The 15857-nt window shown below is 42.8% G+C and overlaps 1 protein-coding gene across 5 annotated transcripts in view; it reads right to left on the bottom strand.

Annotated features, from left to right (window-relative positions):
• Positions 1-3567: 3567 nt before the first annotated feature.
• Positions 3568-15857, bottom strand: part of PPP2R2D (protein phosphatase 2 regulatory subunit Bdelta) — a 30023-nt gene continuing 17733 nt past the window's right edge. For 3 of the 5 annotated variants that reach the window (XM_074831557.1, XM_074831558.1, XM_074831560.1), the window contains 7 exons: positions 15271-15436; positions 13471-13583; positions 10507-10684; positions 9461-9625; positions 7850-8019; positions 7669-7760; positions 3568-5696 (listed from right to left, as the gene is read on the bottom strand). In XM_074831557.1, the coding sequence (XP_074687658.1) occupies positions 5417-5696; positions 7669-7760; positions 7850-8019; positions 9461-9625; positions 10507-10684; positions 13471-13583; positions 15271-15436 (1164 nt within the window). In that variant the 3' untranslated portion in view covers positions 3568-5416. Of the gene's footprint in view, positions 5697-7668; positions 7761-7849; positions 8020-9460; positions 9626-10506; positions 10685-13470; positions 13584-15270; positions 15465-15857 lie in introns of those variants that run through there. The other 2 variants (XM_074831556.1, XM_074831559.1) reach the window with 2 other exon arrangements.

Below are 15857 nucleotides of genomic sequence, written 5' to 3'. Positions count from 1 at the left end.
CTCTTGCTTATTCTCAGACTGGAAGCTGTCGGAAGTCACCCAGCAAACAGAAACTCACTGAGCTGGCAGATACATATTCTACTTTGTACTGTTGCAATCATTTAAAAATGGATTTGCTTTCTACTTTTATTTTTTGTCCTCATTTCACAGCACTGACCCCTCCTCCTGTGCTTGGACACCTGGTACCAGCATGCGAGGTGACGCAGCGAGGTGACGTCCCGCAGCCCCTTTTCTGGGGGAGGAAATTGCTTGTTGTTGCTTGTATGAATTCAATCCCACACCTTCTGCAGGAGGACCAAGTCCTGTTTGTGTGTGTGTGCAACAAAAAGTGGGTTTATAGAACTACTTTAATTTCTGACTGATGTGAAATCAGACACAGGTTTTTTTAAGCTGACTGCAGTTGAACCTCAGTGTTGCACCAAAACACTACTAAAAACTGGTATCAGAAGTGGCTAAGAGATTGACTGCTTGTCCCACTTTGCAAAAATAAGGTCTTTTTAATAGCACTGCATCTAAATTTCAGTAGAAGATTCTGCTAAGACCCCCCTGGTTTCCAGGGAAGACCCTTGCTGGGGGTCTCACCCCTTTCCCTTCTCCTGGGTGGGGCATTCCCTGGTGTTGCTGGAAGCGGGGATCCCCCAACGGCGCTGCAAGTTCCCAGGGTCCCAACAAAGATGCACGGAAACGGTTACAGGCATCTTAGGTACCAGCTCGAGTTGTGTATGGCAGAATGGAGTTGTGTGGAGGGATCTGAGAATAAAGGAACTCCCTCAGCTCATTGTTCTTTTCTCTTTTTAAACACAGACACAAAGAAATCCTGCGTGGCCAGGAACAGAGTTCCCACCCTGACCGCCCGCCGAAGCCAACGGTTGTTGCAGCAGCTGGAAACCCTCGGCCCACGGGCAGAGCAGCAGCCACACCGGGAGTGTCCTGGTATGCTGCTGTGTGCTGCCAGCCTCTCACAGAGAGCAGGAAAACGGGAAAAAGTGCAGTGTAGTTAAACCGTGGGGGTTGGGTGTTTATTGTTAGCAGCACCCTGGCAAGTGGCGTGTCTACGTCTGTCACAGCTGCTCAGAAAACATTCCTCACACTGCTGCTTTGGTTTGAAATACGAGGTGGGGTATGTCAGTGCCCTTTATTATTATTATTGTTTATTATTATTATTCACCAGCTCCACCATCCCATGGGGTGACGTGTGGAGGGCTGCAGGGGCCTGTTCGCTGTCGGTCTTGGTGTGGTCCCTCCCCAGGGGGTCACTGCAGCCCCAAGACCCCCCCTCTGCTCCTCCTAAATGGCCACCAAAGCACTTACGTACAACTGGGGGCAAGGAGGGAGCAAAGGGGGTGAGGGGGGAGCGAAGGGGACAAGTCCAAGTCTTGTTCCACAAACATTTGCAGATGCTCAACTTTTTTTTCAGCTTAAGCACAATGAATGAGGGTTTTAGAGGTAGTTACATGCTTCATTCTTACTCATTCTTAATTTACATTGATTTTAATTAATTACATGCATCGTTATCTCAGAGGATCTGAACCTATGTCCTTAATCTTACAGTGGATGGGTAGTTTCAACAGCCTTTTCGGTGTGAGGGTGCAGGCATGCGCCACTTTTCCTAAAGCTATCAAACAGAAACAGTTTGTTCATTTTTCAGTTCTTACAGAAAGTGGAAGGTAATAAATGCAGATGCTGGTTTTGTAGAGGATCTGGGCAGTGAGTCACTATTCCATCAGGAAGGCAGCAGCAGGGTGCGCTCAGGGAGCCTGGTGCTGCGCTCGGATGGGGCAGCCAGGACACTATTAGGACCATCGTTCAGAAAAACCTCATGTTCCACCCACTACACCGTAGTTCTAGGACCTGCCCAAGGTGACCATCACCCATTGCAGAAAAAACAATCTGTGAAACACCTAAAACGATCATCAGGTGGGCAAGCTGTGACTGAGCAGCACATTCTTAGGCTGCCCTGAGCCAGGCGGAACTGCTGTGTATGTAATAATTACTTTTAACATGATTGAAAGAAGCAAAGTTAATTAAAAACAAAAAAAAAAAAAACACAAAAAAAGCCCTAGTCATCATGGTGCCATTAAAACAGCAAAATATCTGACATCATGATCCAATTATTGGTCAAGGCCTTCTCACAGAGCTACACCAGTTTTCTGTGGCCTTTTGAGCATTGATTTCTGTACTAGCTGCCTCATACAAATTTCACAGGTATCAATTTTTTAAAACAGCTTTGAAGTGCACAGGCCTCTCTACAGCCATGGAAGCAGTGGACAAGTGGTCCAAAAGAAATAGAAATGCTAAAAGGAATGGCCCAGACCTGCCTTCACGCGCTAGAAGCAGAGAAAACTCGCAGTGAAGGCTTTAAGCCAATTGATCCTCACGCTTCATAGCAGGGAAAATGGAAAATTCAGTCAATTCTGCAACTAAATTTTCTTTTAAAAAGAAATGTCATGGCATAAATAAGTAGCATTTCCAGGCCAAGGAGCTTTAGCTCTTCAGAGACAAATGAATAACTCGTTATAACTCCTTTAATGAACCTCAGGCCCAGTTGTGCCTCTGGGGGCCAAAACTTGACACAGTACAACCCCTCCTCACTTCCCCCCCCAGGGTCTCTCTTCTGGAGCCATGTGGCCTTTCCCCAGGGCTGGCCCTGCCCCAGGCCAGGTTTGTGCTCAGCGGAAATGACCACACAATGCAGAATTTAATCTGAAACCCCATTCCTGCGATTTCTGCCCCCATCCCCCAGAGGGAGCGGCACACCTCGGACTCAGATGGGGGCTTCACTTTCTCCCAGTGCCTTTCCATCCCATAACCCGTGGGACAGTTGCCACAGATGCTGCTTCCTGCTCATGGAAGAGTTTAACAATCTAACGCACAACTCTTGGTGGAGGGGATTAAATAAAAACCCTCCCAGGTTTTACAGAAACTGCCTTGGACACGAGAGGGGCTGCGTGACCGGGCCCGAGGGACCCGCCGAGCCACCAGCGTTCACGTTTCAAACCCCTTACCTCTCATTGCTAGCACAGCCTCTGCTCTGCCAGTTACCTCCTCAAACGCCACCAAGTTACATCGGAAATATTCGCTGATATTTGTGGGCGCATGCGGGAGGGTTCCCCGCTGGTCCCCACCAGGGAAGGGACCAGCACGGGGCAGCGGGAGCGTGACAAGCACAGCGCTCTTGAATCGGCCCCAGAAGTCAGGGTGGGTTGGGGCAAATATCTGAAAAAACCAGTAATTTTATCAAATCGGCAGTTTCGGGATAAAACGAAATGATAAAAATGTAATGAATCATCAAAAACTATTTAATTGACAGCAGTACAAGCAAATCGTGTTATATAATAGAAGATTTCATCATATCCTTTTTACTTATATTCCACTTACATTTGCTGAAAAAATAGATCAAAAATAGACAGCAGGGCTCTGTTTGCTGCGTATGAGCTTTCCCAGGTAGAGGTGTGACCGTTCCAAAACTAACCCTTCAAAACGCAAATGCACACAATCTTCAGGCTGGCTCCTTTGGCCGATTCTCTCTCAAACAGAAGAAAAAGTTGTCAAAGTACACAGAGCGAGTCCAGGTAAACATTTAAAATTTATTAAACTTTTTGGTCAAAATAACTGAACAAGTATGTACAGCCCCGTTGTATTAGCTCTATTACGTATTTTAGGAACAAGGTCAAATCTAATGCTTTAGTGACCCGGAAGTTCCACATTTCAAGATTTTCAAATAGTGTCACAACCAATATACAGTATAAGATTTCTTTAATTTAATCTTTATTTGTAGAACCTCAGCTGCAGTTCCCAGCTCACTGTGAACAAGTGGCACTCTGCGGACATGAACCGGGAGGGGAGGAACGGAGACACTTTGCTCTTGCATGTGCAGATCTGGTTCAGGAACCCTCCTACACCTTCGTTTTAAGGAAAAAGGAGTGTAAACCACACGTGGGTCTTGCCGCTGGGAAGCTCGGGGGTGGCATTTTTCAGGCAGAATTTCTGATTTGCAGGCACGTTTCAGAGCAGAAGGGCCGCCTACTCCGTGCCACTGAAACACGCTGCAGCGCCTTCAGAGTGGGTTCCCACACGGCTACTCGAGAAGGTCGATGCATTTTAGGCCTCTTTTGGAAAAAAAAACAAACAAAAAACCAAAAAAACCAAATACCTAAGGCTTAAAAAAAAATTAGCAAGAACAGAGTTACAGGCACCGCAGCAACAGCAGCTCGTGGCCTCGGTGTTCTCTGACATCTCGCTGTTAAAGTCAGAACGTGCTGAAGGTGTTATGCTGCGTTGCTGCTTGGCATAATCAAAGATTTTTTTTTTTTTTTTTGCTGGCTTGAACTGCAATGAACACAATATATTATGCCAAATATTTAAAATAAACTATATCTTCATGACAAATACTAAAAAGGTTAAAAAACGTAATGCACATAAGGTATGTCTCTGTCGAATGTTGAGAGGCATCAGAAAACTGAATTTTTATCTTCAAAGAAGAAAATCTGTTAAATGTTTTGTTTTCCCTTCTGTGCGAGGTGGTCGCTTCCTGTTAAGGCTGTGGCTGTCTTTACACTGACCCTTCCCATCTCCTACTGGGCACACAGATAGCGTTTTACAAAACCAGTGCAACTTAAACTAAATGACAATTTCATGGAAACTCTAAATTTAGAATTTGAAACACTACACAAAAGAGTTTGTATTAGTCTGCCAAAAATCAATGTCTTGGGGCAAACACTGTCAAATCTGCCCACCAGAATTATTCTGCACAATCTCAGTACATGCAATAAAAAAATAAAAAGACTGAATACATACCTTCAGATTTAAAAACACTTTTTATAGCTTGTTATTTTATTAAGTGGTTTACACCAGAAGGTGTGGTTATAGATACAGTTGGTGAGTAAATATTCATGGAAACCTGTCTACGAGCCCAACTCAAGACCTACCTAAGTGCTCAAAGGTAAAAACACCTAAGCCTAGATACAGGCCAGAGGAGGAATGTTTACAGGCATTAAGCACGATATATGTTTTGAAAGGCCCAAATATTACAGCAGAGAAAGAGCGCGAGAGATAGAAATTACATTTTTATGACAATTTTTCTTCTTGGGTGTTAAATTTTTGGTCTATAAACTGGAAAGGAAGGCTCAGACTTAAATAAATACATTTGTTTTGAGTATTGGCCTTATTGAGCACTGTCCATCGATTCTGCCTCTGGAGGGTTTCTCCCAGAAACCTGCGGCCGACGCTCCCTACCCTCCCTGAAGGCAGAACTACCCCAGGAACTCAAAAACCAGGCCGGATCCTCTCCTTTATCTCAAGGGAAGTAAGTGCATCAATGTTCTTCACTGGTAGGACAACAAGGCCTTCTCTTTGACAGATAAACAACTGAGCTTAACTATGCAAGACGACGACTCTGTCCTCACGTAAGTCATCTTTAGTTAATTTTGTCCTGGAATATATACAAATTATTGGTGGCAGCTACAGCAATGATGTTCTCCATGGGATGCCACGCTGTATGAAGGATCTTCTTGTTGAAGTCCAGACTGTCAACGCTTATTTCATCCTTCTTTCTTTTCCCCCCTGTACACACTTTACGCGGCTTTAAGATGGCACGAGGTTTGCTGCTCTCCCTGGAGGCTTCTAGCGTGATATCCCGCCGCGTGTTGCGGTCAAACATTCTGAAGAAATTGTTGTAAGATCCGGTCATGATAGCGCTGTTCAAAAGCGGAAGAAAGGCAAATCTCGTTAGGTTTGCAGAACCCGTGCTGAACCCCCCCGTGTCTCTCTGGCACACAGGGTGTCTGCCAGGCCGGGTTCAGGGCCGGGACGTCGCTGCTCCAGGCCTTCACCCCGCCGCCACAAAGCACACGGTGAGCAGAGCCCCTGGAAACGGCCCCGTTTCAGCAGACAACCACGAACGAAGCGCCTGCTGTCGCCCTCCGCGCCTCTCGACCACGAGCACCCCAATGGATTAATTATGAGAAATCTTCTTGAAGCAGCAAAAGAAACCCCTTGTGGGAATGCCTGATGCAGCCCTGCACAAACAATTCCATTTCTCTACGGTGTCAAATTTGCTTTGAACAAGGTGGAGAAAAATTTGCATCTGAAAATGCTTTCATGTATCTCACTGCCCACAGACAGCGTGTTTGTAGCGCTCAAAAAACACCTGAAATTGAGGCTGAATGGGTCATTATTTTCTGTACTGACCGCTTCCCTCTATCACTTCAAACTGGAAAAGCTGTTTCCCACATGGCAGAAGTCGCACAGACTGTCAAAATCGCAGCCACCTCACCCTCGTCGCCTTATTTGCCGACACACGTTGTCTTTGGGGTGTTAAAAAAATCAATGGCTAGGAGGAGATGAGGCACTGTTACCACAGCACAGAGCGCTCAGACTGTACTAGGGAACGCACCGAGAGAGTAATTTTTTTTTGTTTTCAAAAGGAGGTGAGCATCACAACGTCCATGACAACTTAAGTTCTTATAATGCATTCAAATGAGATGACCTTGCTTTGACTCCCCACCCCCCCCAAAATATTGACTGGAGTTGCTTGGAAAAAAACAGAAATAAAGGCCAGTTTCTTTGCATTTTAGCTTAGTGAAAAACACACACCACTTCTTTTATGCCTCTTATGTCAGATACCGTGAACATCGCTAGCAACTTTCTGTAAACTGACTGATGCAGTATCATTTCTCCCCTCAGTAACTCAAAGCCACTCGCAGCCTTAGAGTAGCCAATTTTTGTCAACACCGTTTACTTAAGAAGTGAGTAGGCGAGTGGCAGGTCCCAACTGTCCCACCCAGCCAGGGAGGCCGGTGGCACTTCCTCTGCTGACTCCTGGGCACAGCTGAGGAGATTTGACTTCCCTGATCTCTGTCCCTGGCTAAACTATGTCGTGGGTCTTTTGTTCTTCAATATTGGACAGATTTAGGCCAAATCTTGTTTTGCAGGCTGATCCTGTTACCATCAAATCAAAACTGATACCTTTTCACTGAACAGCTTGCAAGCACTTGGTAGCAGACACGTCCCTGGTTTAGGTATTTCAGATATACTCATAAGTCTTCTACAACAGAAAATAAGAATCCCCAAGGCAAGTCAACCCAAAGCATCCAGAGACAAGGTCCAGATATGCCATAACCTTACCCGTGGCTTCTGAAACTATTTTACCAGGTAGCCAACATCACCATAGCTAGTGACAGGAGACACAGAGCAGCTGTGCCAATACAGGGGCTCTGCCATCTCATGAGGATGCTTCTACAACCTGCAGGCAAGACCTACGTTTCCACGGCTTGCAACAAATACGAGCAGTTATCAAACACAGTTTTATCCTCTTTAGCCACAGAAAACACAGTGAGGTTCAGCCCACAGACACCAAACACATGTTCTTGTATACACTTTCAGAATGAAACCAAGTCATGTTTTCATGGCTTGAAACAGCCAGTCTTGACTATATAAAACTTCAATAATAATTCATATTCCACTTCTGCAACTGGAGGGTGGAGGATTGAAGAATGAAGTCTTTTTGCAAAAAAAAAAAAAAATCCCCACAAATAAACCAAACAGTCGGTTTGACTGTAACTAATGATATCCTTAAAGTACTGCTTATGGCTTTCAAGACTGGAAACCCAATTCTGAACACTGAAGGAAAAACAAACCACCCAAACCAAAACGAACCCCTCAACTTACCTATCAGAACCGTTCCAGCAGCATTCAAATTTGTCAAAGATGCAGTCATTTTCGTAAAGGGAACAAAGCTTGCTTCGAAGGTACTCATGAACCTTTTTGGAACATTTAAATCGGTATTAGATATAAAGAGAAAGAAGAAAAGGGAAAAGAAGAGCTCTTTAAGGAAACTTGAACACCATACTTGGTAGGTCTCTACAGGCCTGTTCTCCATATTGAGATCCCAGACTTTAACAGAAAGGTAGTCTCTTGTCATCATGTATCGACCACTGTGACTGAATTTTACATCAGATATCGATGATATTATTTCTGAAAAAAATGATCTGCTGCTAGGATCTTCAGGTTCTTCAAAAACTGCAGATAGAAGACACAATTACAAATGAAACCAACACCAAGTTTTACAGCTTCGAACATTTTTCAGTCTTGGAAAATTTTAAATCAATATACAAGTTTCTTTTCAAAGAAAGTTGCTGTTAAATGCTTTTCAGAAATAATTTCTTTTTAAACAATGTATGCTCTCAGTCCTCAGATTGCTAGATGCCTATCTCCAACATTCTCAACTGGAGCACAGCATCAGCAAACCACAGTTCACAGGTCTTGGGGATGAATCAGAGAAAAAAAAGTTAAAAACCAGCACATGGGTACAGTAAACATTACAACTGATCTACAAAGCATGTTGAACAAGAGCAGATGAAAACATCAGCATCCCAAAGGCAGCATCTTAATGCGTGACCCAGGCATTCTGAGACTACTGTTCAACATGCTTTTCTTTCGATCTGAACAAAAGTTGTACAACACAACCTACTGAAATGAAATATTAGTATCTACACTTGAAATGCAATTTGTATGGTTTTAGAAAGCAGATGCAGAAATGCATTATTTAAACTGAAGAGTCAATCTCTGAAGTCAACGTTTCGTGACACAAGCTACCCAGAATTTTTTTTTTTTTGAATACACCCCTTTTAACAGGATGTTATCCAGTGACAAGCAGTTAAAAAATAAATTACTTCTGAGTAATTTAATGCAACACTAAGTCATGTAGATGAAGTGGCCTAGCATTCTACATTGCCCATTGCACAGACATTTCCTTTCACCGACAAGAAATCCTCATCTGCGCTACCGCAAGCTTACCTGCAAGTATCAGTACGGTAAGTCACCCCTCGGGACTAGTCACAGTAATTAATCACAGCTATTACAGAAGCGAATGAGACACGAGAGGCTGCGTGCAAGGCACGGGCAGTTATCCCTGGCACTTTAGCAAAGCTTTCCTCACCTACGGCAGTTTCCATGGCTCAGCAGACTACAGAGCATTCACCTCACCCCTGGAAAGTCGCTTCAAACGCAGCACATGTTCTTAAGAATTAATTCTATCCTAGGAGCTGCAAATGGTCACAAAGTAAACGGATTCCAGCAGCATCAGCCCAGTTTCTAACGCACAAAGGTGAATAAACTGCCCTGAACTGGCATTTGATAAGCAGATACCTTTGAGAAGCACCAAGACTGAGTCTGGACAGAAGACAGGTCTCACTGGTGCCAAAAGCACTTGTTCCCATCAGTTTATGATGCATAAATGGGTAAACAGGAGCAGAGTCAGATCGTCAATTGTCTCATGCTACACTTCTGCTTGTTGATGGCCTAGAACAAGACAATTAAAATGTTCCATTCTACAAAACTACCACCCTTACCTTGTATGCTCTTTACCAATAAGCAGAACTGGTACGTTTATTTATAAGCAGAACACCTAGACACTCTATCTTGCCAGAAACCCATCAAGCAAAGACGCATCCTAACTTACATTTGGAGTGCCTATCACAGAGGGCTGAAGAGCGCATGTCACAGAGTCGAATCGTTCCTTTGCTACTACTGTAGACAAACACGTTACAGTGATGAGGGTGGAACTCCGCAGCAGTAATCACCTCCGTCAGCTCCTCCATGTTAGCAGGCTTAATATCTACAATATCTGGGAAGGTTTTTGTAAAGGCATGTAACACTTCACATTCAAATCACTTCGAGCAGATACTTATCGAAAAGTGTTAAAAATACCATGTAGAAACCAGGGCAAGATCTTGATTTCTACTGTGTGCAGTCTACAAAAAGTGATGTGACCCGAGTAGATTTAAACAACAACAACAAAAAAAATCATCTAGGTTTTACAAATCGGCTTTAGCAGATGCTGGAGATAGTTTCAGGCTTCTCTCAAGCCTCCTTCTTAACGCTTCCTATTGAACACTGAATATACTTCATCTATTTACCTACAGCTTTAGAGAACTGGCAAACGACCTATTCAATAGTCAGTATTTCTGCAACTTCTATTTTACTGCAGATTTGTCAGTGTAGGACATACTATTAGCTTTGGATACAGAGGCTTGCAAAAAGATTGGAAAATGACTTCTGCAGTTAACGATATCATTTGACATGGAAAAAAATTGAAATTTGTTTTCTTTAAGAGAGGTGTCACTTAGACAGTTAAGAGACCGTAAACTTTGGAAAGAAGTATTAACAGTAACAAAGGATCTACTTTTCAAATCTTTCAACTCTTATTTAAGTCAACTGAACTCCACAAATAAAGGATGCTCGCAAAGTTCCTCAATTTCTCTTTAGAAATCAAACCATCTGTGATATTTCTACTGGCAGTTTTCCATTACAAGAATGCTTGCACTCAAGAATGAATGAGAGCGCCCAAAGGCTTGCTTTCACTGTGTTAAACCTCCAGATTTTAAAATCCTGTATTTTAATCTCTAGATTCAAACATCTACTCTAATTAGTAAAATTAAAGAGATTCTCTTAAACATACACAACCTAGATGTGTCCCAGTGTTCACAGAGAACAAAAAAAGGATACTAAAACTTCTATCTGTGATTTCTAAATGCCATAGGTTAATTCTTAGGTCATCTGCAGAAAGGTATGTTTCATGATCACTATTTACTGAAATAGAGTTTATGTGGTAAGTATGTGCATTTGCAAATATCCTTCTGGGACTTGCTTCTACCATTAGGTCCATGGGTTTCAATATTGGCACCTGAAACAGGAAAAACAACAGTCACTTTTGGCACAAAACTGATTTCTGATTCAGCAGGTATTAATTAATTGCCCACCACAGATTTCTCTTGATTTAGTGACTAAACACTCTTCAAACCCACTGAGCAAGAGAAGTAATAAGAGAGCCTGTGGATGCTGACTTTGAGCGCTACCGAGACACAGCCTCAGACACTGCTGCCACAGAAGTTACCTGTCACACACAGCAGCTTGGTACCTCACCCGACAGGAAAACGGTGTACATATAGAATGGTATCTAAAGATTATGTTAATTTGAAACAAGCTCTTGAAAGTGACCCCCGTATCTTAGAGGGGTGCTTGTGAAACTGGTTAGAATAGTTTGCAAAGAAATTCCCCGACTTCCTCCCCAACCAGTCAGGAAGATGTTAGGAGCCCGTGGATGCCCCATTTCCACAACTAGCTGATCTGAGGTGACGAGGCTTGTCAGGGTCGAGTGGACTAAGGTTCCCTTCAGCTCCTCCTCACTGACCAGCAAGTGACTAGTTTAAGGTTGCCCAAGGACGTCCTCGGCTGTTCCAGCACGTACAGTTCAACAGAACACTAACTGACATCATCCACCCAAGAAAAAAGTTACGACAGTGTCCAAGATAATCTGTCTTCCTGGAACAAGAAACAAATTAATCCAAGAGCTCTGTAATTGCTTTCACCATGTTTGTATCTCACAGTCTGTTTACATCAAACTGTAACGATTAAAATTAATCCATTATTTTTTATTAGGCAATTTTCCTATCACACCAAGTGAGTGTTCCTAGCCTGGTTGTGAGATCGAAAATGCATTAAAGGGAATTATCAGGAGTGCTACTTAGAAATGCCACGGTCTCTAGGCAAAGGATGCATCTCTGAAGTGCTGCTTCTCTCCCATCTCTGCTTCTTTATAAGCAAATGGGGATTATACTTCTGTAACAAAGCATGCAGAAACAGCCCAAGGTACATACACTCTAGATCTCTAAAACCTGATCATTCTCACAGATGGAGGTAACTCTAGGCCAGGTTTTTTCCCCTCCTGCCACCCGTTGCTCAGACTTGGTTCATTCCATCACCTCTTCTTGGAAGACGTAGTACCTGGCATCATCTGCAGCTCAGCCCAACCTTCCTTCCCCGGAAAAGCAGCACATTTAGAAGACTGACTTTTAGGAGAGAAGTTCTTGCTTTTTGTTGCTTCCCCCCACTCAGCTGGAGGATCCTGACTGTCTGCAGCATTTAACGAAGAAGCCAGTGGAGTTCCTCAGTGATGCAGCTGGCACCTTGTGAAACCATCCAGCCAAGTTCCGGGCTCTCCCTGTTCCCAGACGGGTGGCCCACTCCTACATGAGGGCAATGCTGTAGAACCCAGCATTTCATCTGTGCCTGCTTCCAGCCATGGGGCTAAGGCACCGTATAATTGATTTACTTGTTTTTTAGTATTTTCATCGGAATACTCAATCGGATCTCGGCTCCCACACGCCGAGAAGAAGGACACTTTGCAGAGGAAGCAGGTTTCCCTTCCCCACGTGATCATGCATTAGGCTCACGTGTACCTAAAGCTTCAGTTCATATTCAATTTAAGCAAAAGCAAGACAAAAAACCCCAACAAAAGACCCACAACTCTATAGTCCCTACAAGCCTCAGGAATGGCACTGGCTTTGAAAGTAGCGGGAGCCTCAGTTCAATTCCTATTTATGGTAACAACGATGTAAAAAACCCAGGAAAAACTCCTACCCCCCACGATTTCTTTTCTTGAGCTCCTGCTTTAAGCGATCCCAAGTTCAGAGAACTAACCCTACCGCTACCTTGCTGCGCAAGTGGAAAAACATCAAGTTTTCAAGTACACATTAGTTTTTCCAAATAATAAACCCACCTTCTACCTGACCATAGAATACCCAGCACCCTGCTTAAATTTTTAAGTCTTGTTCTTAGAAAAAAGACTGAACAAGTTAAATATGAGCAATATTGAGTAAAAAAAAAAAATTATCAATACAATCAAAGCCAAATTCTTCCTAAATTCACATGGCCATGCAGAAGGCCCCTACCTGCCAGTCTCTCTGAGCAGCGCCTGGGAGGAGGAGGGTCACCCCGGCACCTCCTGCTCCTTACTGGCGACCAGCACAGGCACCCAGCTCCGTCCCTCCCGACTCCGCGTGGCCGGGAAGGGGACTCAGCGTGTTCAGGTCTCTGAAACAAATGCGGTCCCTGCGCTTCCCTGCGGGCTGTGCTAAGACACTGGGCTACTTTAAGAAGAGAGCAGGATGAGCCCATGCGTTCTGTGAACTGACTACAAAGTCATGCAGCCTCAGCCAGAGAGACTCCAAAATGCTGTATTTTCAGGCTTGAATAACAACATTTTGTTATATTTTATTGCTGTCAAAAAATCAGTATATCTTTTTCTACAGTTTGAATATACTGAGGTGGATGAAGGCTGTCTTGACCAAAATATGTTAATTCTAAAAAACAGTTTAAATTTCAAATCCATTTATAATAAGCTAAGATGCTCCAAGAAAAAAAAACAAACAAACAACAAACTACTAGGAAGCCAATAATACTATAATCATGAAAGTTTGCCTCAATTTTTCCAGAGGAACCTTATTTAACAGTTACGTGTGTGTGTATATATATATATATGATGAAGTGTCTCAATTTTTTATAAAAGTCTTCAGTGACCCTGACCAGAACATCATTTTTAACCTACACATTTCAGTTTGCAACTTTGGTAGTACAAAGGTAGAGAAGTGCATGCAAAAAGATATTTAAAGTCAAAGAACAGAAACATACCCGTAGTGCTGTGATTCTGAAAGGATCCCTAAGTCTTCCATCTTCATCTTTTAAATTATAACCTTCGGCTCTTTTATCCCTTTCACTTATTTTCCATAATTTAATAGTTTTATCTAAAACCAAAAATTCACATGCTTGAGAATGAATTAAATTCAAAATAAAATCACTGAATAATGGAGTCAGCAGAGTGGATATGATTTATCTATCTAGGTTTCCACTGCTTGCAACAGAAAGGACCCTGATGGAGTCCTTTAAACAACAATGTAATAGAGAGTACAGCCCTCCCTATGTATACTTGAAGTACTTGGCCTTCAGCTATATTGTTTAGCAGAATTGATACATGAAAAACAAACAAAAAATATACCAGACACATGCACTTGGAGGCTGTGGATGGGAAATGCACGAACATATCAGTAAATGGAGAAGGGAAAAAAAGATGGATTCCATCTTAACTCCAATGTAATGTTCAGGTTGAATAAAATACAAGTTTCTGCCTGAACAGTAAGGCCCTATGCCTGTCGTTCACCAAAATGACCCTTCACAAGGGAAGTTTCACACACCCATTACCAAACCTCACCAATAAGCCCTGTGTGACTATCTAAATTACTTTTAACAGGCAAATGCTAGGGAAAAAAACCAACAAACTCATGAATTACATGCACTAACTACCTTAAGGAAAACCAAGTTTGTCCCGGGTGCCTGCTAGGAGACAGCCAAAGGCAATATGTGAGCACATGTCAGGGTTCCGTGGACTTCCAGGCCCTCCCAGGGTGAAGTCCTTCCAAGGGCAGAAAGTCAGCACACACTGAGATCCTCAGCTAACTGGAACCAAACCTCTTCTCCCCAAACTACAGCCTATCTTTAAAGCATTTAGGATGACACAGTTTAAAGACTGCCTTAAGTTTAGCAAGACTTAAATCAATGCAAGATTATTTTCATTTCAAAGCCCAGCAGACAGAAGTCATTCCCACTTCTAAAATTTTGCGTGGCAGGGAGGATTATCAGCCCTTACATAAAGTCATGTAAGTACAAGGCAAAAAGTGATCCAAACTTTTAGGAACAAGCATATTCCTCTGACAATAAGAGCAAGGTCTTCCATGCACGGTTGTGCATTTACCTTTACACTTGCTCCATGGTGTACCAAAACGAGACAGCCCTACTACTCACTCACACAGACCTAGTACCACTGCTAAAATACTGGAAGAAATAAAAAACCCAAAGTGCATGAAAATTTGTAATTTCCAACTTGCAATTTTTGCACTGGTTTTATGTATTCTAAGAGGTAGACAGTGGTATAACTACACTCCTCCTAGAGCGGCTGTTGTCTTTTAAACAGCTGCTTTTCAAAGCACACATGATGCTTTGGTATTGGGAAAGCAAGAAGAGCATTGTAACCACAGTGTTTCAATTCCAAATGTTTTTATTAAAAATTCATCTGGGTTCACAAAAGATTAAACTTCAAAATTAGGATGATCAAGTCAAATTCAGACTTCTGCTAGAGCTCAGCATACTGGGAACCCGTTTATACAAAAACTGTGAAGGAGAGTGACAGGGTGTGTCAACTGAGAGCATGGCCCGTATGCCCACAGAGCATACAGCTCCAACTGTGCCTCTTCTGCTGCTGCTGCCTTACATGCATAAACCAGTAATTTACAGAGTATTACAATGAAAACATATAATTAGAGAAGACATTAAAACAACCCCAAAACACGCCAGAGAAAACCCCCACAAGTGGATCACAGGTGAGATAATATTCAAATGACATAAGAAGTTCTTTGTGCAAAAATAAAGTGTCCTTACCATTTGTAGACAGCAGGAAATGAGCAGCATTCTGTTGCGGTAACCACCTAATTTTATTAATTTTTTCCTCAATTTCTAGACTTTTCAAGTAGTCAAACTCAGGTTCATGACTCTGAAAGGTACTGTAAACATTATATTCTCCCCTAGAATGAGGACGGCTTTTATTCTGCAAGGAAACACAATATTTCTTGAAGCTGTTACTCGGTTCATTAGAAATTGTGCATACAAACTAATGACTAGAAATTGTCAGTTAGCAAATAAACTTTTTACAACAGATCTTGATGAATTTTACATTTTGACGATACTGTACCTAGTTTAGCATCCCTACAGTGCACCCAGACTTCCTTTTTAAAAACGTATCTTTATCTATGTGTGTACTCACAGCACACAGCATACCAGAGCCCAGCACAGAGGCATGCTGTCCCCAAAGGAGTTCCTGGGTTTGCTTGGAGAGGTCTCAGCTACGTGACCTCTCCCAAGCGGTTTCAAAAGAACAGGAGCAGAGAAGTTAGCTGGGTCCTAAATTCTAAACCACCAATTCCATGTCATTAGTTTCTGCACTTTACCCGATCTCCATTCCCACCCTT

The sequence above is a fragment of the Strix aluco genome, chromosome 7 (assembly GCF_031877795.1).
Source record: "Strix aluco isolate bStrAlu1 chromosome 7, bStrAlu1.hap1, whole genome shotgun sequence".
NCBI classification, from domain to species: Eukaryota; Metazoa; Chordata; class Aves; order Strigiformes; family Strigidae; genus Strix; species Strix aluco.
Note: the sequence above shows the minus strand (reverse complement) of the source record. Positions and strands in the feature narration are given on the sequence as shown.